Genomic DNA, 26,324 nt, shown 5'->3' on the forward strand with positions numbered 1-26,324 from the left:
GTTGAAGTAGAGAGGATATGAAATGTAGACTGACAAGTGTTCCTGAAGAGGAGAAATTTGATAACATCGATTATAGATTTAAGTGTCAGGAAGTCGTTTCTGAAAGTATTTGTATGGAGTGTAGCCATGTATGGAAGTGAAACGTGGACGATAACCAGTTTGAGAAGAAGAGAAGAGAAGCTTTCGAAATGTGGTGCTACAGAAGAATGCTGAAGATTAGATGGGTAGATTACATAACTAATGAGGAGGTATTGAATAGAATTGGGGAGAAGAGGAGTTTGTGGCACAACTTTACCAGAAGAAGGGATCGGTTGGTAGGACATGTTCTGAGGCATCAAGGGATGACCAATTTAGTATTGGAGGGCAGCGTGGAGCGTAAAATCGTAGTGGGAGACAAAGAGATGAATACACTAAGCAGATTCAGAAGGGTGTAGGTTGCAGTAGGTACTGGGAGATGTAGAAGCTTGCACAGGATAGAGTAACATGGAGAGCTGCGTCAAACCAGTCTCAGGACTGAAGACCACAACAACAACATATTCAAGTACTGATTTATTATTAAATAGTCTGTACATCAACAAGCTAGCAGCCTGCCTACCCCCTTAGAGCAAGAGTTGAAAGGAAAAAGATGAACGTTCACGCTGGGCGATAACCACTTCGCCAACAGTGGTAACTGCATGCAAGTGGCACAATAAAAGATGTCCGATCGATGGGCCCGTCATTCTGTTTCGTCACACATCGGATTTGTCCGAAACACTTCATGCTGACTTCCCAGTTTTTTCATTTCTACAACTCTAGCGACCCAGCAGCTGCAGTGTCAAAATTGCGTGGTGAAGCTAAATGTTGCAGTTTCTGTTGATAGTGTAAATAGGCTGTTTAGGTTTTTATATTGGTAACGACATGTAGCACTCTATATGAAAATCACTGACTGTGCTGTGTGCAGTCTGAGGCTGGTCGGCATTGTTGCAATATTCGCCATTGTAGTGTTGGGCAGTTGGCTGTTAACAGCGCATAGCGTTTGTTAGTTGGAGGCGAGCCGCTAGCAGTGGTGGATGTGGGGAAGTGAGATGGCGGATTTTTGCGAGCGAATGATCTGGACGTGTGTCCATCAGAAACAGTACATTTGTAAGAATGGATGTCATGAACTGCTATATATATTATGACTTTTGAACACTATTAAGGTAAATACATTGTTTGTTCTCTATCAAAATCTTTCATTTGCTAACTATGCCTATCAGCAGTTAGTGCCTTCAGTAGTTAGAATCTTTTACTTAGCTGGCAGTAGTGGCGCTCGCTGTATTGCAGTAGTTCGAGTAACGGAGATTTTTGTGAGGTAAGTGATTTGTGAAAGGTATAGGTTAATGTTAGTCAGGGCCACTCTTTTGTAGGGATTATTGAAAGTCAGATTGCGTTGCGCTAAAAAAATATTTTGTGTCAGTTTAAGCACAGTCATGTATAATTTTTCTAAGGGGACGTTTCAATAGCACCGAGCACCGATTACGTCACCATTTTTCCTCACACGTCTCTGCCCACTGTAAAGACCAATCTTGTGATTTAGATCTTTGTTCCTCAATTTCAGCAACCGTTTTTCCAGAATGGCGATGTGAAGAAATAGCAAACAAGTTGCGTTGAAATAGGTTTGTTTACGCAGGTGGTGTGCTATTTCTTCACATAGCAAATCTTGTTAATCCATTCACACGCCGCCCCCCCCCCCCCCCCGCACCAGTGCAGTTGGACTTCTTCTTTTCTGCGACATATACTTCCTTTACACAGTCAAAGACAAAGATGCATATTCAAAAGCAGAGCTTCAAATATTTACCGAAAATTGTGAAAAAAATAATAATTTCATCCCTCAATACTTCCACAATATCGATGGAAGAAATATTGCTTATATACATCGATAATTCTGTTGAAACATCGATATATCGATATCTTGTCATTAGCCCTAGTTCGGAGTGGTGCCATAACCTGGAAGCACGGTATTCTGATGAACTGCGTCGCATTGTGTTCAGCGATGAATCTCGGTTCTGCACTATTCCGGATGACCATCATTGGTGAATGTGGCAACGTCCTGGGAAAATGTCCCACTCTTTCAATGTTTTGGAGAGGCATACCGGTCTCCGCCGGCCGGAATGGCCGAGCGGTTCTAGGCGCTACAGTCTGGAACCGCGCGACCGCTACGTTCGCAGGTTTGAATCCTGCCTCGGGCATGGATGTGTGTGATGTCCTTAGGTTAGTTAGGTTTACGTAGTTCTAAGCTTTATGGGACTGATGACCTCAGAAGTTAAGTCCCATAGTGCTCAGAGCCATTTGAACCATTTTTTGAACACCGGTCCTACTGCTGGCGCCACGGTGTGTGAAGTCAATGTGCATAGCTTCACGTCAGCGCTAGTAGTGACTTAAGTAACTCTGACGCCACACCTCTTGAACATCGCTCATCCTCACGAGTTACCTATTATATGACTGTATCGTGGAGCCATTTTTAACTATGACTACCTGCGTAACCTTGAGGTACTGCAAAGGCCAACAAGATCCACAGATATGTCACTGATAGAAACTGCACGTGACCAGTGCGGACGTAAAATCCGCCCCCCTGTCAGTATCCAGGATATCTAGCATCAGTTACAACAGTTGTGGGTCAGCTTGGATCAGAAGAGGATACAACGGATGTATGACACGCTTCCCAACCGAATCAGTGTATTAATTCAGGCCAGAGTAGGTGCAACAGCACAATGGTAAGTGAGCTCATACTACCAATTTCTTTGTAAATTTGCTCGATATTATAATCACTGAAGTAACATCACACATCGTCTCCTCCCGAGAAGCTTCATTTCGTTTCGCTCTCCCCTTTAGGGCGCTTCTAAGTGTAATAGTGGAACAAGCATAATTCGTCTGAATAAAGATTTTTGACACTCAAGTTCACATAGTACCGTTTCTAGAGTAATATTTTATGTTTCTTCACTAATTATAAGTTTAGCCAGTGAACCTTTGCCACGAGTTTGTCCACAACCTTTGAAGCATTTTTGTAAACTTCCCACGGATGTTGTGTTCAACCGAGTGAGATTCTTCAGAGCTTTCATTCTCTCCCAACGAATGTCGCAGCGTAAGGAGCTTTCAACGCAAAGCGCAACGTGGGCTTTCCCAAGTGGTGTGTTGCGAAGTTTTACCTGTGTCACACGGTCACCGTGAGACAGTCACTAAAGATTACCGCCAGAAACTGTGAACAAATGTCGATTCTTCCATCTGCCATCATTCTGTCATATTGGCAGAGACTGTTGAACAATCACAAAACGGTCTACCTATTGTACTTCTTATTTTCTGCTTTTCTACATCTAGCAAAATAGATAGGGTCCTTGAAGAAGAGGCATAAGACCTATTTTCCGACCATCGAAGACGATAGAGGAGAATCTGCGTTAAGGACAGTCACGGCCGCAGGGTCCTGGGAATTATAAGATTCCTTCTGAGTGCGGAAGCGTCGACATCGGTCATCCTACCCCTACCGTAGCCAACCGCTGTGCAGGGTACTAAAGGCACATAAAAATAGAGAATTTGAGGAATCAGCATTTGCTGATCACAGTATCACAAATAAATACAAACATCTTTGATAATATTAAACTCTTTTCTACATATTGGGACTCCATAGCCGGCCGCGGTGGTCTAGCGGTTCTAGGCGCTCAGTCCGGAGCCGCGCGACTGCTACGGTCGCAGGTTCGAATCCTGCCTTGGGCATGGATGTGTGTGATGTCCTTAGATTAGTTAGGTTTAAGTAGTTCTACGTTCTAGGGGACTGATGACCATAGATGTTAAGTCCCATAGTGCTCAGAGCCATTTGAACCATTTTTTTGGGACTCCATATTTAAAGTAGCAGCAGATATTACAATGTACGATAACAGATACAACGGGGGCAGCGGCTACAATCTCAGTGGTGCGTGGAAGCGAGGTCTAGACGCTGAGAAGGCAGAGAAATGTGCTGAATTGGTTACTTTTCTACGAAAGCGCACCCGTCACCAGACTAGACGTGGTCACAGAGTCTGGCAGCGTGACGTAACGACCCTCACAAGCCGTCTATGGATTATAAATGATTATAACAGCAACGACGACAGTCAATTGTTCTTGCGAAGCAGATGGAGGGTTTCCCCGAAAGCTCGAGATTTTACCCATATTTGACGCGAAGAGTAAGCCGAGAATGTTTTATACCAGGATAATTTCGCGAAATCTTCGACTTCATAACTGGTAGCTCTGCTTGCTGCCAATTCGAGTGATAGTAATACACTGGAATTTATTTTTCCCTCTTAGTGGAAACAACACTAAGATTATCTACGTCACTTAGCTGCAGTGTATACACGACCTTCTACATCTACATCTACATCCATACTCGGCAAGCCACCTGACGGTGCGTGGCGGAGGGAACCTTGAGTACCTCTTTCGGTTCTCCCTTCTATTCCAGTCTCGTATTGTTCGTGGAAAGAAGGATTGTCGGTATGCCTCTGTGTGGGCTCTAATCTCTGATTTTATCCTCATGGTCTCTTCGCGAGATATACGTAGGAGGGAGCAATATACTGCTTGACTCTTCGGTGAAGGTATGTTCTCGAAACTTTGACAAAAGCCCGTACCGAGCTAATGAGCGTCTCTCCTGCAGAGTCTTCCACTGGAGTTTATCCATCATCTCCGTAACGCTTTCGCGATTACTGAATGGTCCTGTAACGAAGCGCGCTGCTCTCCGTTGGATCTTCTCTATATCTTCTATCAACCCTATCTGGTACGGATCCCACACTGCTGAGCAGTATTCAAGCAGTGGGCGAACAAGCGTACTGTAACCTACTTCCTTTGTTTTCGGATTGCATTTCCTTAGGATTCTTCCAATGAATCTCAGTCTGGCATCTGCTTTACCGACGATCAACATTATATGATCATTCCATTTTAAATTACTCCTAATGCGTACTCCCAGATAATTTATGGTATTAACTGCTTACAGTTGCTGACCTGTTATATAAATGATAAGGGATCTATCTTTCTGTGTATTCGCAGCACATTACACTTGTCCACATTGAGATTCAATTGCCATTCCCTGCACCATGCGTCAATTCGCTGCAGATCCTCCTGCATTTCAGTACAATTTTCCATTGTTACAACCTCTCGATACACCACAGCATCATCTGCAAAAAGCCTCAGTGAACTTCCGATGTCATCTACCAGGTCATTTATGTATATTTTGAATAGCAACGGTCCTATGACACTCCCCTGCGGCACACCTGAAATCACTCTTACTTCGGAAGACTTCTCTCCATTGAGAATGACCAGCTGCGTCCTGTTATCTAGGAACTCCTCAATCCAATCACACAATTGGTCTGATAGTCCATATGCTCTTACTTTGTTCATTAAACGACTGTGGGGAACTGTATCGAACGCCTTTCGGAAGTCAAGAAACACGCCATCTACCTGTGAACCCGTGTCTATGGCCCTCTGAGTCTCGTGGACGAATAGCGCGAGCTGGGTTTCGCATGACCGTCTTTTTCGAAACCATGCTGATTCCTACAGAGTAGATTTCTAGTCTCCAGAAAAGTCATTATACTCGAATATAACACGTGTTCCAAAATTCTACCTCAGTAGGTAGGTAATGGCCCAAAGGTTTTATTTCAGTACTATGATGCAGAGACCTGTCATAGTAAAAGGCAAGCTAGTGCTTATATAAGTAAAGTATAATTTTGTTAGATGTCACTTCCACGTATTACATGGAAGTGCAACAATTTTGTTTTTAACATAAAATGTGCGTACACATTTTTGAATTGTTTGCAAAACTACAAACCCCTAGTTGTCTTAAACCAGTCTAGGAACAAATTAATTGTGAAATTAATCAGTTGATTCTCTCTGGTAAGCGGCATTTACCATGCATGCCTTGAACGACGCCATTAATCTATAAAAAAACTAAACTCCACCCGAACGGGCCATGAAGGCCCAATGGTACCGACCGGCCACCAAGTCATCCTCACCTTACAGGCGTATATGGAGGGGCATGTGGTCAGCACAACGCTCTCCCGGGCTATGTCAGTTTACGAGACCAGCCATTAATATACACGATTAGACAAATAGAAGGGACTGCGACGGATCACGTATTAAACAGATATCTTCAACGTAGGGTTAATTGTGCAAACCGTCAAAGTGTTGAGTATAAAGACAAGTAATCGCTCATTAATATAAATACAAAAGAAGGAAAAAGCAGATGATTTCGAAGGAAAGCCGTTTAATATACATGCAAGGGATAGAGATTCCTGTTGTTATTTCTTGGTGACAACTGAGAAAATAATGATCAGATAATTCTCAAGCTAATTTAAACAGCTTTTAAATTATGTTAATTATCTTCTGCCTGTGCATTTCAGACATGTATTTCTTCAAATTAAGAATATAACTAACGGAAACTCTTAATTCTGTGTTCAAATACAGTTGCAACAATAACAAACATGGTTCGTACATAAATTTTCTACTAATGACCGAGAAATAAATGTGAAATTTCTAGAGTTTCTGAAAGACTAGAATCTATTCGCGCGTAATTGTCCGGTTCGTATCACAGCTTGCAGCTGCCCGAATTCTACGCGGAGACAATCGCGAACGAAAATCTTGTCTAGGAGCACCTTTTGCTCATATTTGTAATGACGTTTTACTCTTTTTCCATGAGTGCTTGAACTCCAAAGATTTCTTCATACGCCGAACGTCAGCGATGTATTGAGTCTTTATCGAACTGTTCAGTGCTGTAACTGAGATATTGAAGCGGAACAAGCAAAAGGCACAATATTCATTGCGCACTTTATTGCCTTAAGGATAAAGTTAAGTTAAATCAGGCTGATGATGCGTTTCTTTTCGTAACGAGAAAAGACAACATGGTGCAGAAGCTTTGAAAACTATTGTTTCTGTCTACTTATTTACAACGTTCTTTCATTGTAGTTTCCTCCTGTTTTTTGTGATTAAAATGACTTCTCAGCACGCCACTCCTGGTGTTACTTAAACATAAAGGCTCTCATGGACTTGGCTTTACAGTGTATAGGTAGTTGTGGATACGTTGCCTTAATTCTGCTGAAAATGGAGAAGAGAGATAAAATCTGTTCTCAAAATGTCTACAGTTCTAATTCTGTACCGTCTAAATACAACAACAGAATAACAATGAAATTCGACACAAACTTCTAACTCTACTTCCGCCAGTATCTCGTCTCCTACCTTCAAAACTTCACAGACGCTTCCTGTGAACCATGCAAGACTAGCACTCCTGGAAGAACGGATATTGCGGTGACACGGCTTAGCCACAGCCAGGGGGATGTTTCCAGAACGAAATTCTCAGTGTGCATCGGCGTGCGCTGATATGAAACTTCCTGGCGGATTAAGCTGTGTGCTGGACCGAGACTCGAACTCAGCACTTTTGCCTCGCGGACCAGTTTGGAAGGTAGAAGACGAGGTACTGGCGAAGGTACAGCTGTGAGGACGGGTCTTATGTCGTGCTTCGGTAGCTGAATCGGTAGAACACTTGCCCGTAAAAGACAAAAGTCCCTAGTTCGAGTCTCGTTCCGGCATACCGTTTTAACCTGCTACGAAGCCGGCCGGTATGGCTGAGCGGTTCTAGGCGCTTCAGTCTGGAACCGCGCGACCGCTACGGTCGCAGGCTCGAATCTTGCCTCGGGCATGGGTATGTGTGATGTCCTTAGATTAGTTAGGTTTAAGTAGTTCTAAGTTCTAGGGGACTGATGACCTCAGATGTTAAGTCCCATAGTGCTCAGAGCCATTTGAACCATTTTGAATCTGCCATGAAGTTTCATATCAACGTACACTCCGCTGTAGACTGTAAATTCCATTGTGGAAATTGGACACTGGTAACCTAGAGAACTTGACTTGAAGTTTTAAAATTCCAAGTGATATACAGTTATGTTCTAGCAAGTAAAGGTTGAGTAAATAGACCAATCGATATTATGAGAACGAATTTTATTCGTTTTGCATAAATATACTGTACAAAAAATAATAAATAGGAAAATTTAAGAACACGAAGAACAGTGATTGAGGTTTTTGCTCATGGGAAAATGTAGAGGATAGGAAGGGGAACTGGGAACTTAGTTACTGAATTGTGAAGGATACAATTCGACTGGCAGTACAAATGAAAGTGTTATGTACATTTCAAACACTTGACAGTTGCAATTGGCACTTTAGTAAAGCGCCGGTCTTGTCAGAATAGAGCTGTGGAGAACATTTTGTTTAACCCAGGATGGCCTTGCCGTAGGCAGGGGCGGCGTAGGCGAGGGGGGCGGCCACCTTAGCGATGGCGGGGGCGGCGTAGGCGACGGGGGCGGCCACCTTGGCGACGACGGGAGCGGGGTGGGCAGCTGCCTCCCTGTGCACGACGGCGTTGAAGCCGTTGACGGGGTCGGCGGTGTAGTCGACGGTGCGGATGGAACCGTCGGGCTCGACCAGGCTGTAGCTGCCCTGGACGACGTCACCGCTGCGGCTCTCCTGCTGGTTCTTGGAGTCACCGGTGAGGGCGTCCTGCACGCTGTAGGCGTAGCTGTACTGGGGGTTGGGGTCGTACTCGGCGGCCACGGCGGCGGGGGCGGCGACGGCGACGGGGGCGGCTCTCACGGCGGGGGCAGCGTATGCCACGGGAGCAGCACGAAGGGCTGGGGCGGCGTACGCCACGGGGGCGGCGTAGGCGCGGGCGGCGATGGCTGGGCCGGGGGCGTAGACTGCGGGGGCACCCAGGTAGCCCGCGCGGGCAACAGCCACGAAGGCGGCGAGGACGATCAGCTGTAATATGGAATATACTTTACCAAGAGTCCTACAGACAAATGGTCATCTGAGTCCCATAGTGCTCAGAGCCATTTAAACAAATGGTTATGTTTTTTATATGTAAGTTCAGACTGACGTAAGAGTCGTTATGAATGTACATTTAATTGCGAAGAAATCGCGTTGAGCAAAAAGTGTGTGCCCTATCACCGTTCGAACACGAGTACACGTCTGTCATGCACAGTTCTCTAACTCAGGATTCGAGTCTAACCATCACTTTATCGTCCCTATGATTTCTTCCGTCCGTGTTCAACTCTTACAGTTCACGACTCTTTCTAAAAATGGCATGCTTCTCTGTTTTAGTCACACAATTTTTATGATCAGTCGAATTTCGATGGCTTAGGATTGTATTTATAGATGATGATGATGTTTGGTTTGTGGGGCGCTCAACTGCGTGGTTATCAGCGCCCGTACAATTACCCAATCTTTGCTCAGTCCAATTTCGCCACTTTCCTGGATGATGATGAAATGATGAGAACAACACAAACACCCAGTCATCTCGAGGCAGGTGAAAATCCCTGACCCCGCCGGGAATCGAACCCGGGACCCCGTGCTCGGGAAGCGAGAACGCTACCGCGAGACCACGAGCGGCGGACAATATTTATAGATGGGTTCAGTGTTTTTCATGACTGGTAGTCTCTATGTGTGGATTTAGTGTAAATTCATACGTGCACACCATTATTCGAGTAGAAACATATTGTGTGCCTGTGCATACAGTAGTTCAAGCCGTGAAAAGACGTGTGGATGATGGTGAACGCGCAGGAACTAGAGCAGAAAACTGTTCTATTTTATTTTTTCACCGTATCTTATACATTAACACCTGTTTTAAGATAGTTGTGCGTTGAAACGCCTATTCAGCGTCTGACTGTCGAATATTTAAGACATTCAATCCTAATATTTAATAGGGAAGTGAGGATAAAAAATACTAAATATAATTTAAGCCAGATACTGTTAAACTCTCCTATTGTTACCTTTGAACACTTAAGTTTTACACATGAAGTGCAGTAATCCAAATTTCGGCTGAAAATCTGAGGCTGAATCATTACGGATGTGGTGACTTTTTGTGCGCCCTCGACTCAGTGTCAAAACTGAGAACACCTGTTGTTCACTAATGTGACGTTCTGTATCACTATACTCAGAAAGCCATGTTAGCTTCGTCGCAGTAGTTAGGGAGAAATGGTCACCAGTACGCACCTTGCAGGCCATGTCGATGAGCTTCTTGCCGTGAGGAGTGGAGAACTGGCGTTTGGCCGGCTCGGCACCTGTTATATACCCACGGACGGGCGTGGTGGGCGCTGCGTTTTCGCAACTTCGGTCTGCGTGGAGTGGAGGATAGGGAGCAGCGTTCGTTGGAATCGGGGATTACCAGCAAGTGTAACTGGACTGTGCGGACAGTGAGTGAGCAATTATTCTGTTATGTAGCTTAGAACACGCTAGTTCAATTCCAGTTAGCTCTGGTATAGATATTTCCCGTTCTCCTTTCGTTAAGATCCCTCTGCCGATTGGAATTTGTGATCAAAGAAACAGTAGTACTGTGTCAAGTGTTTTTCTCACACATTAATAATGAACCGTAACTGATGTTTGTTGGCAAATGACTGTGTACGATGCACTTTTAACAGTTTTCGTACAACATTCCTCTGTAAGAGTCCAAAACATTTGTCATTTTGGACTAGTTAATGTAAATGAGAACAGCGAGAAACTTAACATTAGGATTAATGGTCAGGAAGTAGATGAAGTTAAGGAAGTCTGCTACCCAGGCAGCAAAATAACCTATGACGGACAGAGTAAGGAGGACATCCAAAGCAGATTAACACTGGCAAAATGAACATTTCTGGCCAAGAGAGGTTTCATAGTATCAAAAATAGGCCCTAGTTTGAGGAAGAAATTTCTGAGAATGTACGTCTGGAGCACAGCTTCGTATGGAAGCGAAACATGGACTGTCGGAAAACCACAACAGAAGAGAATCGGAACATTTGAGATCTGGTGCTACAGACAAAAGCTGAAAATTAGGTGGACTGATACGGTAAGGAATGAGGTTCTGCTCAGAATCGTAGAGGAAAGGAATATGTGGAAAACACTGTCAAGGAGAAGGATGATTGGGCATCTGATAAGACGTGAGGGAATGACTTCCATGGTTCTAGAGGGAGCGGTAGAGGATAAAGACTGGAGAGGAAACCAGAGATTGGAATACGTAGAGCAAATAATTGAAGACGTAGGTTGCAAGTGCTACTCTGAGATGAAGACGATGGTACAGGAAAGGAATTCGCGGAGAGCCGCATCAAACCAGTCAGAAGACCGATGACTCAAAAATGTAAGCTTAGCTACAGCAGTCAACCAGCGATAGTTTCTGACCATCAAAGGGACAGCGTTGTTATAAATTTATTTCCTTTCAGTTTCATTTCTTCTTTCCATTTACTAGTTACTTCCCGCTATTGGGTTAACTTGAATGGTTGTTATTCGGCAGATTCGACATTCAATAGCAATTTTATTTGTTCAAAGTTTCTATTCGACTGGTAAGGCATCGTCATGTTGAAAAGCAGTTTATTCCGTTGCTTTATTATATTTAAACCAAAAATATTTATTGTAGTGTCTGCCAATACACATCCAATTTTATCAGAAGAGTATTAATATAGCACAGTTGGCATATTTTGGCGTCGCTTTTTCATTATTTCTTTTAAATACAACGCATTAACCCCACACTGAAGACTCAAAACTTCTGCTATCTTTGTCTACTTTCTCAGCTCCATCTAGCAGACATAGTTGTCGTGTCTGATAATCGACTAATCAGCACACGTCGTTCCTCCTCCTCATGCCTTTGTTGAGACAATACGTTCATAGACGTTACGCTTTAAATTAATGGAATGGACATTAAGACGCCTTTCCCACAACAGACAAGAGTAAACTTTGGTCAGTGACTGCTGATCATAATTACTGGTCTATAGTTAAAGCATAACTTACTAGAACCTCATACACGCAATGAAGAAAAGAAATAGCAAAAAATTTAAGAATCATGAGACTATACTGTTCTTATGGATACACAAGACAGCTGTATTTCATAACGCATTGAATTTCATGGCGTTGTCATATTATAGGATGTTGACCTGCCAATCAACCATTTCATGTCTCTGGTCAAAAAAATGTTCTCCAGGCTACTTATTTCTGCTTTCGAAGCCGGATTACTTATTTCTCTTTCAAGTTGGTCCTCAGTTTTCCCGACAAAGGTGAGTGAAACTTTCCCCAGTCCTCACATCAGGGGATAATCCAAATTAATATTTAACCACACAATAACGAAGACGACCAGCAGTTTTACACCGAACAGGAAAAACTAAGTGAGTGCCGTATGAGCTCCAATCGTACCTCCACGTATCAACTTGTCACATCTAAAATACAAGTGTCAGTTCCATTGTGAGAAATCAGGTCACTAAATAAATGATGCCTTTCATTGACAAACGCTGACAATTTCTAGTTTTATAGTCATATCAGTGGTAACGTACTCTTGACACGATACAAAGTAATCTATGTTGAAATGGATCAATAAATCAATGGCTTGAGACAGGTCATATCTCTCTCTACGGTTTGTTTACGCCCAGCGAAGACAGGTTAGGTTTTCCGTGGTTAACAGGTTGACAGCATCCTCTACGAACGGAAGAAATTGGATATCTGTGAAGCTTTGTGAGTATCAACTACTTTATCACGGTGTCCTGAAATACCACATAATGATTACAAAGCTGTTGTTGGCCGCGACTTAAGAAAACCAGCGACAACCATCCAAGACAGTAGACTGCCCTCCTGAATTCTCATAGCTCAGAGCTCTTGGTTCCTGATAAACACTAGTAAAATGTTAAAGGATCCAAATAATTTTGAAGTAAAGTAAGACTGAAGATCACATCGCTACAAGTGAAGCAATATTTCTTCAACTACATGTCACTGCTGCCACTGAATATAATCTTGCAAATGTATAAACATTATTTAGTAATCATTGAAGATGAACGTGGACCTTGAGAAATCCGTGGAACAGATATGGATATAATGTGGTGCTGATAAACGATGAGAAAAGTAAAGTGAACATATATAGTACGGAAAGAAGTACTGCTAAGAAGGGTGGGGGTGAAAAGCAGTGGGTAAAATTCTCACCGGAGGGAGAGCCTAGACATATTGTAAGGAATTAAGAACTATGTAGCTTCTCGCCGGAAGAAGCATTGCAAAAGAAAAAAAGTAAGGTCAGACGAAGACTGAAAATGTGTAACATGTTATGGCTAATATATATAGAGATAGGATAGGATGTCGCTGAACTTCGTCGCTATTTATTATTCTTGTAGGTACATCGTCGTTATTAAATCGGCAAGTAGATAAGATACCAATTTCCAAAACCATACTCAAGTAATTTTTTTATTTACTTGACTGGTTTCAGAATAATACATTCCATACGACAACCATACCTCTTATGTGATGATATTGGTGCAATTCGGCATCCGATAATGTTTTAAATGAACGAAGCTCGTAGTAACGCAATAAATGCGTATTAATACTGTCGTGGTGGTTTTCATTAATAACATATTCCATTTTGAAATGTGATCGGCACGTGAACTATGTCCTCGGTCACTTACACGTATGATAAACATCGTTGTTGATCGTTTCTGATGTTTTGTTGGCAATCCATTCCAAACCTTAAACGGATAAACAATCAGTATGTCAGTTCTAAGAAATGCGCGGCACTAGCAAATAGTGCAAATTATGACCGAAAGAAAGATAATAAATATTTCTAGTATAGGAACTGACTGGAAGCACCGTCGTGCCGTTGGAAAGACTGCAAAGTGTTTTCATAAGTGTGACTGATAATCTACCAATGCGAAAGGACAATGGTTTTTAGGGAAACTTTTAGACTATTGCATCTCATCTGTAGTACATGTGGACTGAAAACAATGACATTTTCAGCACGCTATTGCTCCATGATCTCAGGGGAACATGTATCATGACATACTTCGGTGAAAACCACGGAGAAATTGCACACTCGTGGCAACAGTCAAATGCTGTGCCTAATCGAATATTACTGGATCGTAGTGTATAGCCCTATTCGCAAGCCGCGTCCTCCATATAACGATAGGATTGATATGCGGTCAGCTGTTGAAACGGTACAATACTTCTCCTTTGCAGAGAAATAGAGGTTAGACAATAATTGGTCGTGACTTAAAGAAGAACCATTAGTTAAGTCGCAGACGAACGTGTTCTACATGATGGTAGTTTCACAAAATTGTCCAGAAGTTATTTAAGGATACCACGAAATACTTACATCCGAAAGTCAGATAGCTGTTTGTACCAATTTCCCTAGAAACCTCGTGCCAGTTATTTCAGACCATGATAGAGTGTGCCATTCGGAATCAGAATTGTCATAATATACAATCAGCTAACAATCCCATCGTTTGTATTCAGTAAGTATCGTGACAAGTACAGGACTAAGCACAGCTATCTTGGTTTCTTTCCTTCTTTAGTTTTAATTTTTTTCACGAACAAATGTCTGACACAGCTTTTCGATTCTACAACGTTGGTAATGAAAATAAAAATTAGTATAATTTGGACTTGTGTGGTGAAGGTTTTGGGCTATACACTTGCAGACACAGTCAGTGTAGTAGTGCTCTGATATAGTGACACAGGAATGGCTACTTCCGAGCACGACTGTTGTACTATATTCACTCCTAGAATCGTAGAGGGTGGAACGCGATTTGGTTCAACAATGAAACAGACATTTTTAACCATTGATTAAAAGTGGATTTTCTGTCAGTTTTCGTTACATACAGCGGAATTTGCTCTTGATTAGATATTCGCGTAGACAATCGTACAGTACGTTACAACCAAGGATACAACTTCCTCAATGTCTCTTAATTATTTGATTCTACTGAGCTTTCATTTTTTTTAGGAATACTAGATAATTCTAAACATTATTTCTCATTTATTGTGATAGCAGCACTGACGTATAAATTTAGTTTCCATATATGTACGGTAATCGTATGGTTTCTTCCAGTTTACACTTTGAAACAGTATCATACGATTGTCTTTCGACCCACCAAGTCACCAAGTAAAATCCATTAGGTAATCACAACAAAATATTTTAGCCATACCTCATATTTGAACAATAACGAGGTATGTGGCCTTTCATTACACCACAAACGAGATATTTACTGCCGACAGAGTCGAATGTGTGTCGAGTATTGTAACAGGTACGGGGGCGGGCTTCCCAGCCAGTAGGTCACGCCTTATTCTTAAGCAGATCGTTACGAAACGCAACAAGTCGCTGGCTGTCGTGCAATCGGCTCGCCAACCGCGGTCACACACTGTTTTGGACTCGTATCTATGCATGTTAGTCGCCAACATTCTGTGCGGTAGATTCCATCATCAACCGCTGATGAGCGCTTCTTATTAAACATTGGTACTGTAAGTGCTGGCGTATACGATATGGAAAGTGCTTATATTGCTTTAAATCTATCGTGAATTTTGCTCTCTTGGAGAGGTAGTATTTCCTGTCTGTCTACTGCAGAGCGAACCAGCAACCGGTTTCTCAAAAGAGTAATGGGTGCGCAGTCAGGTCTTCTGAACTTGAATCTGCAGACGCGAAGGTACTGGGTTAGCTGGTTCTGCTACAACATCGTGCCATCTTGTACGGAAGTGAATATGCTGTCTAGAGTATGTGAGAATAACGCAAGTGCTGTTCTCACATTGTGCTGGATACCCATGGGAACGGAAAACTGTCAAGTCGGTTGTCGAGATTCTAAATACACTAGTGTCTGAAAGTTAAGCGTAGTCAGTAAAAGAGGAAAATCGAAACAGTAATGGAGAAAACGTGAGTAATGATCGTTAGGTCTGATCTACAAGCCGGAATCACGACTCCCGCACAGAAAGAAGTGTTTCGTTTCGCAAAGCTGCAAGTCAGTCACAGATACTGTAAACCTATAATGTCTGAGATGATTTATTTTGCATTCAATGGTAGAATAATTTAGCTTCTTGACAATATTTACTATCTAATACCATAAACGCGCAATCTGGACAACGTTTCTCAGCATAGAGCTATCGTAGTATTCGAAGCAAGGCAAAGACTGACAGCAATGTTAGCACCATTAAATGAACCACGAAGCCTTATTAGAAAACAACTTAGCACCCGTTCCTCCGCTCGCGTAGACGGTATGGACTGCACAGATTTTTTTGTTTTTTTTTCTTTTTGTTTTTATTCGATGGAATTTTTATGTTATTCACTACCAGCATCGCCTTATAAACATTACACGCTAATTAAGGCCATAGAAGCATGGTCTTTTTCGAACATTCTTCTGACCAAAAAGCGATTCTGGTATTTGGAGTCCAAGATTTTTGTTAATCATGTCTTTTGTTTTTGTTTCTAACAGGTTTAGCTTCAAAAATGTTTGCATAAGGAAATATTTCTTTGAAACTTTCATCCTCTGTTTCACCCCCATAGGAGTTGAACTCCCACAAAAAAAGTGAAAGACGTATTTTTTTAATCTGTAACCGAGAAGCCGAATTCACGTTTTCGTAGATGTTGCTTTAAAAATACTTTCATAGTAAAATATTTCCATAAAACATTTGATCCACTATTTCACGCTCTTAGGATCGAATTTCCAAAAATACTGAAACACACGTTTTTTTTTATTTTTAACCGAAAAGTCAAATACCAGTTTTTCATAGACGTAACTTTAAAAATACTCTAGTAGTTCTTTAATAATTATTTATTTCAAAAACTTTCATCCACTATTTCACCCGTGTAGGGGTTAAATTTACCAAAGTACTGAAAGCTGTAATACTTCATTTCTGACCGAGAAACCAAATACCGAGTTTCGTAGGTCTAGCTTCAAAATTGCGTAAAAAGCGACATATTTTCACAAAGTCTTTCATCCCCTGTTTCAACCCCTTAGGAATAAAAAATCGAAAGATCCCTTCTTAAATGACGCCTACAGTATAAATTTCAAATTTCTGTCCTTAGTGATTTGGGCTGAGCGACGAGAAGTTAGTGAGTCAGTCAGTCGCGACATGACCTTTTATATACAGACCGGTTGCACTTGAAACATTCCTCGTAGGCATAGGGTGAACCCAGTGTAAACAATTCACAAATAGATCGGTATCGGGCCTTCAATTGGTGATAAAATCTAATGATATCAGCAGAGCTTATAGCTACACCAGAATTTGCAGTTTCCTGCCTCTGAGTTGCAGGTTCTGAGCTGAATTACCCTTATGCTGGAAGACCAACAGCGTCTCTTTAGCTCACGGCGGCGGAAAATAAGGATCGGCTACTGCCACCAAGATATTGCACAAAAATATAAGGTTGGTGGTGGAGGCTCATCATTGGGCGGGAGACATATCACGTCCCCATCCAGCCGGCAAATACTCATCGACGAAATCTTAAACATAAGTATGTTAACATGACTGACGGATAAAATGTAAGACCTCACTCGCCGCTTATGCGTCGCTCTTACTTTTTACTTCTCTCTTCATTGACAAATTAGCTGCAAGAACGCATTAACCGTCGTATCCAGTCACTCAGATGTTTGTAATACCTTTCACCTTCTTAGTTTTTAATTAAGTATATTCTTTTTGTAATATCTTTGTAATTGTTACTGTCTATTGGGATATGATACAGTAATCTTCAGTTAGCAGCCAATGAATTCATTTCATCAATTAATTTTGACAAACACAACGTTTCAAAGTTCTTAGCTGTGTACATTTAGCCTTGTTATTGAAGGGCAAATGCAGTGCCTACATGAATAATAAACTGGCACACCCGTTTCCTATATTTTAATCGTAGTAGGTTAAGCTACATCGGTTTGAATAGACCTACCTAGGTGCTGTGACGCTAATACAGCAAGTTATATTTCAGAAGGGTCCGAATTTAATGATCAACATAATTTATTTTTCGACTTTGCGAATATATGCCTTCCAATAGGAAAAAAAATGTGATGGAGTCAATGAACGTATGGGACAACGTAGTGAAACCGACTTAGATTTGTAATCTTGCCAGAAAATTGCCTTTTCCCAATGTACTGCGAGACGCTCTAGGCTTTTCGTTCAATACATTAGAAGCCCCAGAGATTTTCACCGATAGTTTTGTCGTATATCACTTAATGATTTCACACATACAGAATCGCAAAAGATTGCGTCCTATAGCTAAAGAAAATTTCTTGCCAATTCCATGTGCTAACAGGTTTTTCAGAAATCTTTTCTTCCATTAAACCACGAACAAATTCTTCTCATTACATCGCTCCAAATCACTGTTATACCGGTTCTTCCAACACAACCATCAATGAGTTCATATCTGAACTTGTTCGAATGAGCTAAAGGTACAGTCTATGATTACTTTGCTATCCCTTCGCCAAAGAAACAAAAATTTTTAAGTGCGCAATTCAGACTGACAGCATAAGTTTTTCATGAAACCGTCGGGATTCAATCTTAACAGTTGTTTTGTATTGATATGTAATTTAATTATTAATAACATCAGACTCTATCTATCTTCCTACGTCGATGTACGCGCATTGATACCCGACGTGTCAAAGTCAATTGATAACACGACGATATTTGGTGGTCGCGATACGTACTAGTCTGTCGCAGTTACGTTGCCAGCTATGTCTACGTTTATTATCACTATTTTCTGTATTGCCTGCACATGATTCATAGACTGCCGCCAGCCGCTGTGTGTCCGATAGGCCAGCAACGTAATCGCTTTGCGCCGTTTTTCATTTCCTTCAGACTCTGTCGTAGTTGTCGCACTGAACTTTTTAGGCTTTTTGGACTCATTTCAACTCGAGGTTTTCTCTGACTTCCTCTTTCTGTAACTCCGAACATATTTACCAGTCATATGAGACGACATTTTTCATAAATCTATAATTTTCAATTTAATATCAGTTTATACTTATATTCTGGCAAACATTTCTGTTGTCTCCCTTTGGGTCCTAGCAGTGCTCCGAAAGCTCTACACGATGACACCCGAATCAACGTCCTACCTATACGCGTTTCCACGGTACACCAATGTATAACTTTAAATGAAGCAAATTCCTAACAATCACGCGATTGCGATCAGTCTGATACGGTGATATTACAGCCAAAACAAATACGTACACGTACAAAAAAATCAAATGTATGTGAAATCTTATGGGACTTAACTGCTAAGGTCATCAGTCCCTAAGCTTACACACTACTTAACCTAAATTTTCCTAGGGACAAACACACACACCCATGCCCGAGGGAGGACTCCAACCTCCGCCGGGACCAGCTGCACAGTCTATGACTGCAGCGCCTTAGACAGCGTACGCGTACGGACACGATCTATGCGTTGTGGTCTCAATCACTTTAAACGCATTATTAGTCTCGTACTTATTATCGGTTCTGATCTGATAGTATTTTGTCACAATGGAAATTTGAGCGACGAGCGAATATCTCGCTTTAGGCCTATTTCGTGACTGCAACACATTCGTTCACTTTGTGGGGCGTTGAAACTAGGATAGACTGGTAGTGCGTGCCAGGAAATGGGCATGCTGCCGATTGCCTGAGAATGTCGTGTCCGAGCTGTCGCGGGCAGCTTGAAGCGTCGCCTAGACGGACCTCACGCCTCTTGATCCGCGCTGCCAAGAATGCACGGCTCCACTTTCACCCACCGATTTCCGGAGCAGTGCGCTGCCCCCTGGCTTATGGCAATGTGACGTCAGCTCCACTTGCTGGTATAGCTGAAAAGCCCGACACTCGTCATTTCATGAGTGAATTCAGCGTTGTCTGGTAATGTGTTATTTTTCATACTTCACACACAGTTTCGGCGTTTGCCATCATTAGCTCTGACAAAGTGCAACTGTATTTACGGTTGTAATATGAGCTGCAAATAATATGCAAACAGGACGAATACGGAAAAAATAATGGTGCATGACAAACTACCACTATTTCAAACAACTGATATGTTTTATCTAGTCACAAAGCCATGAGTTCAATATGGTTACAATCAAGTGCTAAAATAGTGTTTTCAACGCTCTGTACGAAACCTCCTTCACCAGCGCTGGTAGGCGGTGCATATGTAATGCGGGGTTTCTGCATGTTAACTGTAAAACTATATTTCAATAAACTTGCAACGTAATAACAATTATCTTAATTTCATCATATAATGTCATGATTGATGTCTCAGCCATTAATTATCATATTCCGTGAATCGTACAGTATTTATTTATTTCTGTCGGATCTAGCCAACTTTGGATCACGAATAGCATTTATTTACGGTTTCTTATTTCAGGTGGTACTTCTTCTTTCTTTCTTCCCAATATTTTTTCATTTTTTCACTCTGCTCTCTCCTAAGATCCTCAGTGAAGATCCTTGTCCGCTTGTTTTTTCTTTCCCTTTCTCTTGAAACCCTTAGACGTTCTTCATTTTGTTTCTGGTAGATATCATTATCAGTAACACTCATTTATTCTAAGTCTTTTTGAACTTCATTAAGCTAGTTATTTATAGCCTTTCTGATGTTAAAGTTTTGGAATATTGATTTAGTTTGTCTGTTTTCGTTCATTTTTTACTTATTTCTAACTAAAGTGAAATGTTTGTTTTCGAATTGTGCTCCAAAGTTTTTGGAATGTCCTACAGAGTTGTTTGTTCCTCCATAACATACATTGCCCGTTTCCATTTGTTCTCAGCCTAGAGTTTTTCAAAGGTTTTTCTCTTTTTTTCTTTATTCAGTATTTATCTTCCTTTGAGTAAAGCAACGTATTCTGCTGCGTTGAGTACTTGGTGTCTTAAGGGGATGTAGTGTCTGATTTTAGCGTTTATAGAGATTAATTTTTTGTTGTTCATATTCTTAGAGGTTTGCTGTGCATTCTGAATCTTTTTGACTCTGATTTCATTTCCTTCACCATTTAATGCATTGACTTGAATAATTTCTCCAAGGTAGTTGAATTTTAGAACTTTATTGATCTGTCCAAAGGTTGCAAAATTGTTAACACTTTCGTGGCCATTTGTTGACAAATTGCCTGTTGGGTTCTGTGTTGGGTTCTTCGGCTGACGTTCGTCGGATGGTTTTTCTGAAGTTTCACCAGGTAGTTTGGCTTCCAAAGATTGTTTCTAGAGATTTCGAAACATCCAACGTCTTAGTCGTGTTCTCCTTTTTGTAAGTAGATATGTTTAGGTCTGTTTTCTCAGCAACTTTCCTTACAAAATGTTTAGGTCTGTTTTCTCAGGAACTCTCCTTACAAAATGTTTATGAATTATCGTTGAATTTATGTCTTTGATAAAGATTGCTAGGTCATTTACTTAAGCAGTTGATTTTTGGCTCTTCTTGTTGATTCTTGTAATACCTCTTCCCATTTCCAGACGATTTGTTTCAAGACGCAGTTACAAAGAACTATTGATAATCCACCTCTGTGCCTGACTCCTGTTCTTATTTCAAATGGTTCTGAAAGTAAGTGAGTAACTTTAGATTTTTATGTTTGTCAGGGATTGATTAAATTTGTCAATTCGTTATCAGTTTTTGAATTCTATACATGGTCAACCCTTGATTATCAGGTTATCTATTTCCGTTTCTTAAGAAAATCGTATCGTCACAAAAATTTTTACACCCGTTGTAGATCTAGTTTCATTTTTATTTACATAATTTCTCGTAGTAGTAGGAAAATTATGATCCTGGATAGCAAACTTGTTTCTCCAGTGTTCATGCCTATCGGGCAGAACTACTTTAAGCTTGTATCTTCGATCACATTGTGTGTTTATTTTCAATGTTTCTATCTCATTTTGTTGAAAACTTGACGAAATTTGTCAATGGATGACCGATGTATCAGATTCTCGCAATATGCAGGTACTTTATAGCACTGGGGTTTGTTTCTTGCTAGCACCCATATGCTTTCCGGTTATATAAGTAAGTCACATTCCTAAGACGGGACTGCTTCACCAGTAAAAACCGAAAATAAAACTTGGAAATACTGACGCTGAAGCTTTCGTTCCGAAATGGTTATTTAAATAAAAATCGAAAATCCCGAAACGCAGAGAGCCGATAGACTTTTATTCGTAACATATATTTAAACGTTTCTTTCGTTGCGCTCGCGAATCTTCAATAATGACGCCACAGGATGTGACACTCGCTACTCTTGGTAATGTGCGCCGCGCGAACGAAATTGCTCCGCAGATTTAGTTGGAAGACTTGGGTTAATCCTCTACGCTGCATCACTATTCATTCGGTCTAAGAAAGGGTTGCCAATCACGCTTTGACCCTCGACACAGGTTAGAATTGTCTCTACACATATACCACTAATAAATACTCTGTGACAGTCCAATTACTTTCAGAAGACTCTCAGATCCGGCCACTTAATTTGAAAACTGACACCACTAACAGCGACTACACAGCCCCGAACTTGTCTGTAGCAACTCCGTCAATAATCTCACCCATAAATAAAACAGAATAACAGTTCTAAGACAGTAATGGGAAAACGTAAATACTACACCTCAAGCTTGGGTCGACACAGGAACCAATTTATTGTCTTTTTTTAGGCATCGTCAAGTTCACATCGCTCATTAAACACCACTTCCAGCTGGCTAATGGCCCCACTCTCTGCTGTGCGGTTCCTTCTTACCTAGCACGCTCATTACCATTAAACTGCAACACGTGCATAGAAAACTGACAGCTTAAGCAGAATTCCATGCATGCATTTGTGAACGCTTTCAGAGTTTTCCGTACTTAAAAATATTTCCATTCCATCGCGGAAACAGTTTATTCGTCATTGAGGATCTTGTGCTCCACGCTTGACATCCTCAATACTCTTGAAACATCACCTCCGCATCATAGGGCCCATGATTCGCTTTCTATGTCCCCGAGGGTTGCCCTCTCCATCTGTTTCGTGACGTCCAGGCAGCTTCACGAAAACTGCTTTCATGCAGTCCTTGCAACAAGTCAGATTTAGGAGCAGAGTGTAGGCAGTTTCATTGACCATTTCTGACTCAGCCTAATACCACTCCTCTGCAAAGTGCTGCTTCGTGTCAGGAAATTTCAAAAATGTATGTCCCACTGTGTCGAAAAACAGCTGCCATTATGGATAAATCACCAGATCTTTAGCAGACATATCAGCTCCCGACCACAAATCATTTAGTAGATTTGCTATAAGGCTGACACATCATCTCCTGGATGACAAAGCTTTCTTATCCAGGTTGGTTGGTTTGGGGGAGGAGACCAGACAGCGTGGTCATCGGTCTCATCGGATTAGGGAAGGAAGTCGGCCGTGCCCTTTCAGAGGAACCATCCCGGCATTTGCCTGGAATGATTTAGGGAAATCACGGAAAACCTAAATCAGGATGGCCGGACGCGGGATTGAACCGTCGTCCTCCCGAATGCGAGTCCAGTGTCTAACCACTGCGCCACCCCGCTCGGTTCTTATCCAGGAAACCGCCTCTGGCCTCCATAACAGCAAAGAAGATAAGTCCTCAGGAGCGGCCAGCAATGATACACTAGACACTGAACCCATAGAATGTGAACGTACAAGAGTACTGTGTTTGCCAAACTCGTACCCTTTGTGCAGGCCGGCTGGTCTGACAGTCTGGATTCTTCGGTACGCTACGCTTTTTCGACGGCAGGGGCATTGTCGATTCGCGCCGCAATTTTTCAGTACGAGCGGACTTGTGAGTAGGTCGGCTCCTCGAAGTAGAGGTGTTGGGCGGACCTTAAAGATGAGAAAAAATTTGGAAATTTGTGGTAAGATCCTGTGGGACCAAACTACTGAGGTCATCGGTACCTAAGCCTACACACTACTTAATATACCTTAAACTAACTTACGCTAAGAACAACACACACTCCCATGCCTGAGAGAGGACTCGAACCTCCGACGGGGGATCCGTGCGAACCGTGCAAGGAGCCTCAGACCGCGCGGCTACCCAGCACGGCGAAGATGGAATCGATCACAGCTAAAATTAGGCACTGCTGAGAGGAAGAATCGTATTAAGAAGTCGAATGGATGTTCGTTAATAATTACAATATCAGACATAAGAGGAAGGAGCAGGTGTTGGGCTCTCTAATGTGAGTTGAGCTGAAGCTACTAGCTACAATTTACGTGAGTGAACGATGGGTGAGAAACTGTAGTAATAGTAGAAACTGGTGTCAATGAAAGAATTAAACTCAGTTAAACAGTGTCTTCGAAGAGTGACAGTTCATAAGTATGAATCTGAAAAGCGAGTGTGTCTAAGGCGTAATTAGAAATGTTCATTGCTGGGAACCAATAAATGAAGTTTATATACATAATGTCATCCTTTATTATAGGTCCTAATCTTGTGTAATTAACAAGTCGATGGCCATTGATTTACAGAAATGTCACTTACAATTAGATACATGGTTTATTATCTATGTTTGTTTGATTGTTGGGAACCAATTAACCTAGTTTACATATAGCATGTATAGGTACGTGGTTTCTTTATGTACCCCACATCATCTACATCTACATCTACATTTATACTCCGCAAGCTACCCAAAAGTCTGTGGCGGAGGGCACTTTACGTGCCACTGTCATTACCTCCCTTTCCTGTTACAGTCGTGTATGGTTCGCGGGAAGAACGACTGCCGGAAAGCCTCCGTGCGCGCTCGAATCTATAATTTTACATTCGTGATCTTCTCTGGAGGTATAAGTAGGGGGAAGCAATATATTCGATACCTCATTCAGAAACGCACCCTCTCGAAACCTGGACACCAAGCTACACCGCGATGCAGAGCGCCTCTCTTGCAGAGTCCGCCACTTGAGTTTGCTAAACATCTACGTAACGCTATCACGCTTACCAAATAACCCTGTGACGAAACGCGCCGCTCTTCTTTGGATCTTCTCTATTTCCTCTGTCAACCGGACCTGGTACGGATTCCACACTAATGAGCAATACTCAAGTATTGGTCGAACGAGTGTTTTGTAAGCCACCACCTTGGTTGATTTACTACATTTTCTAAGGACTCTGCCAATGAATCTCAACCTGGTACCCGCCTTACCAACAATTAATTTTATATGATCATTCCACTTCAGATCTTTCCGCACGCATACTCCCAGATATTTTACAGAAGTAACTGCTACCAGTGTTTTTTCCGCTATCATGTGTTTTTTTAATTGTATTTTATGTATCGTCCACCCCCGGTAGCTGAGTGATCAGCGCGACAGAATGTCAATCCTAAGGGCCCTGGTTGATTCCCGGCTAGGTCGGAGATTTTCTCCGCTCGGGAACTGGGTGTTGTGTTGTCCTACTCAGCATCATTTCATCCCCATCGACGCGCAAGTCGCCGAAGTGGCGTCAAATCGAAAGACTTGCACTCGGCGAACGGTATACCCGACGGGAGGCCCTAGTCACACGACATTTACATTGTTATTCAAAGATGATATCACAGTGACATAGGATCCGTGAAGGTAATACATTTCCAGTCAGTACTTCCAAATATAACACACACCATACGTAACACGCTTTAAGACGATATAACAGAATAGCCTACGGGGATAAGACAGGTAGTCGGCCGTAGCCTTGATTCAGGAACCATCCCGGCGTTTGCTTAGCACTGTACGAAAACCACTGAAAACTCAAAGCAGGATGGCCAGACATAGAAGCTCAGTTCTCCAGTACACGAGGTCAGAATCCTAACAGCTGGACTGCTTCATTCGGTAATGCTCTATTGTATATTGTTTCTTCATTCACACAAAAATTGTTTCAGGTAACTTGCATTATAAGACGTAATTTTCTTCTTCACTGCCTACACACTGAGGACACCGCCTGATGATTCATTGACTGCTTACGATTCTTTGCAATGTAAAACATAGTTCCACTCTTCACTGCTGCTCGCACTAGACACACAGCGATGACTCTTGGACTAAGAAGATGTTGCTGTGCTCCTTGCTTCAATTCCGGGCTCCGTATTCTACTATTCGCTATTTTCCACCAGAAAAGCTAAGCCGTTGGACATTACTGTCATGCATTATACACCTTGACATATGATCCTTGTGAAAGCAGTAAACCATAAACATATACTGAGATGTGACAAGGTACTGTAGTTTTCCCGTTCGTTACTATACGCTAGTCTGAGTCCTCTAACTTTTTTTTAATTGTGTAACACGCATTACTTGTGAAGAATGATTTAGTTGCCTTTTTAAACAAATGTGTCCCGGTATTTTTTTTTCACTTAAATTGGCAGTTTATTATGCAGTTTTATCCCCTGATACAATACGCTTTTTTGAGTTCATTGCAGTTATTCCTGGATAATGCAACTCCAAACTAGCTCTTGTTTCGTGATTAAGTATAGAAATATTAGTCCGACTACTACTTCCAGTTATTGGTATGTCCGTTGTCTGCAGTTTAGAAACCGTGCCCATGTTTTGCGCCTTTGGACTCGTTTGAAAATTTGTTTCTTTTTTTTCCGAAGTGATAGTTAAATCTTTATACTTAGTCCCCGTGCGTAATCCATTTTATCAATGTACTGCACAATTTTTTTAGTCTCCTTTAGAGGTATGCTGCGGTACTGTGGTGAGGGGATTTCAGTGTGTACCAGG

At 41.8% G+C, this 26,324-nt stretch overlaps 1 protein-coding gene across 3 annotated transcripts in view; it reads right to left on the reverse strand.

The window, feature by feature from the left end:
- The window catches only part of LOC126162616 (cuticle protein 21-like), a 190,936-nt gene extending 180,896 nt beyond the window's left edge, over positions 1-10,040 (reverse strand). The window contains exons 1-2 of one of the 3 annotated variants that reach the window (XM_049919235.1): positions 10,009-10,040; positions 7,991-8,775 (exon numbers count right to left, since the gene is read on the reverse strand). In XM_049919235.1, the coding sequence (XP_049775192.1) occupies positions 8,230-8,775; positions 10,009-10,020 (558 nt within the window). In that variant the 5' untranslated portion in view covers positions 10,021-10,040 and the 3' untranslated portion in view covers positions 7,991-8,229. Of the gene's footprint in view, positions 1-7,990; positions 8,776-10,008 lie in introns of those variants that run through there. The other 2 variants (XM_049919237.1, XM_049919232.1) reach the window with 2 other exon arrangements.
- Positions 10,041-26,324: the final 16,284 nt, after the last annotated feature.

The sequence above is a fragment of the Schistocerca cancellata genome, chromosome 2 (assembly GCF_023864275.1).
Source record: "Schistocerca cancellata isolate TAMUIC-IGC-003103 chromosome 2, iqSchCanc2.1, whole genome shotgun sequence".
In the NCBI taxonomy this organism is placed as follows: Eukaryota; Metazoa; Arthropoda; class Insecta; order Orthoptera; family Acrididae; genus Schistocerca; species Schistocerca cancellata.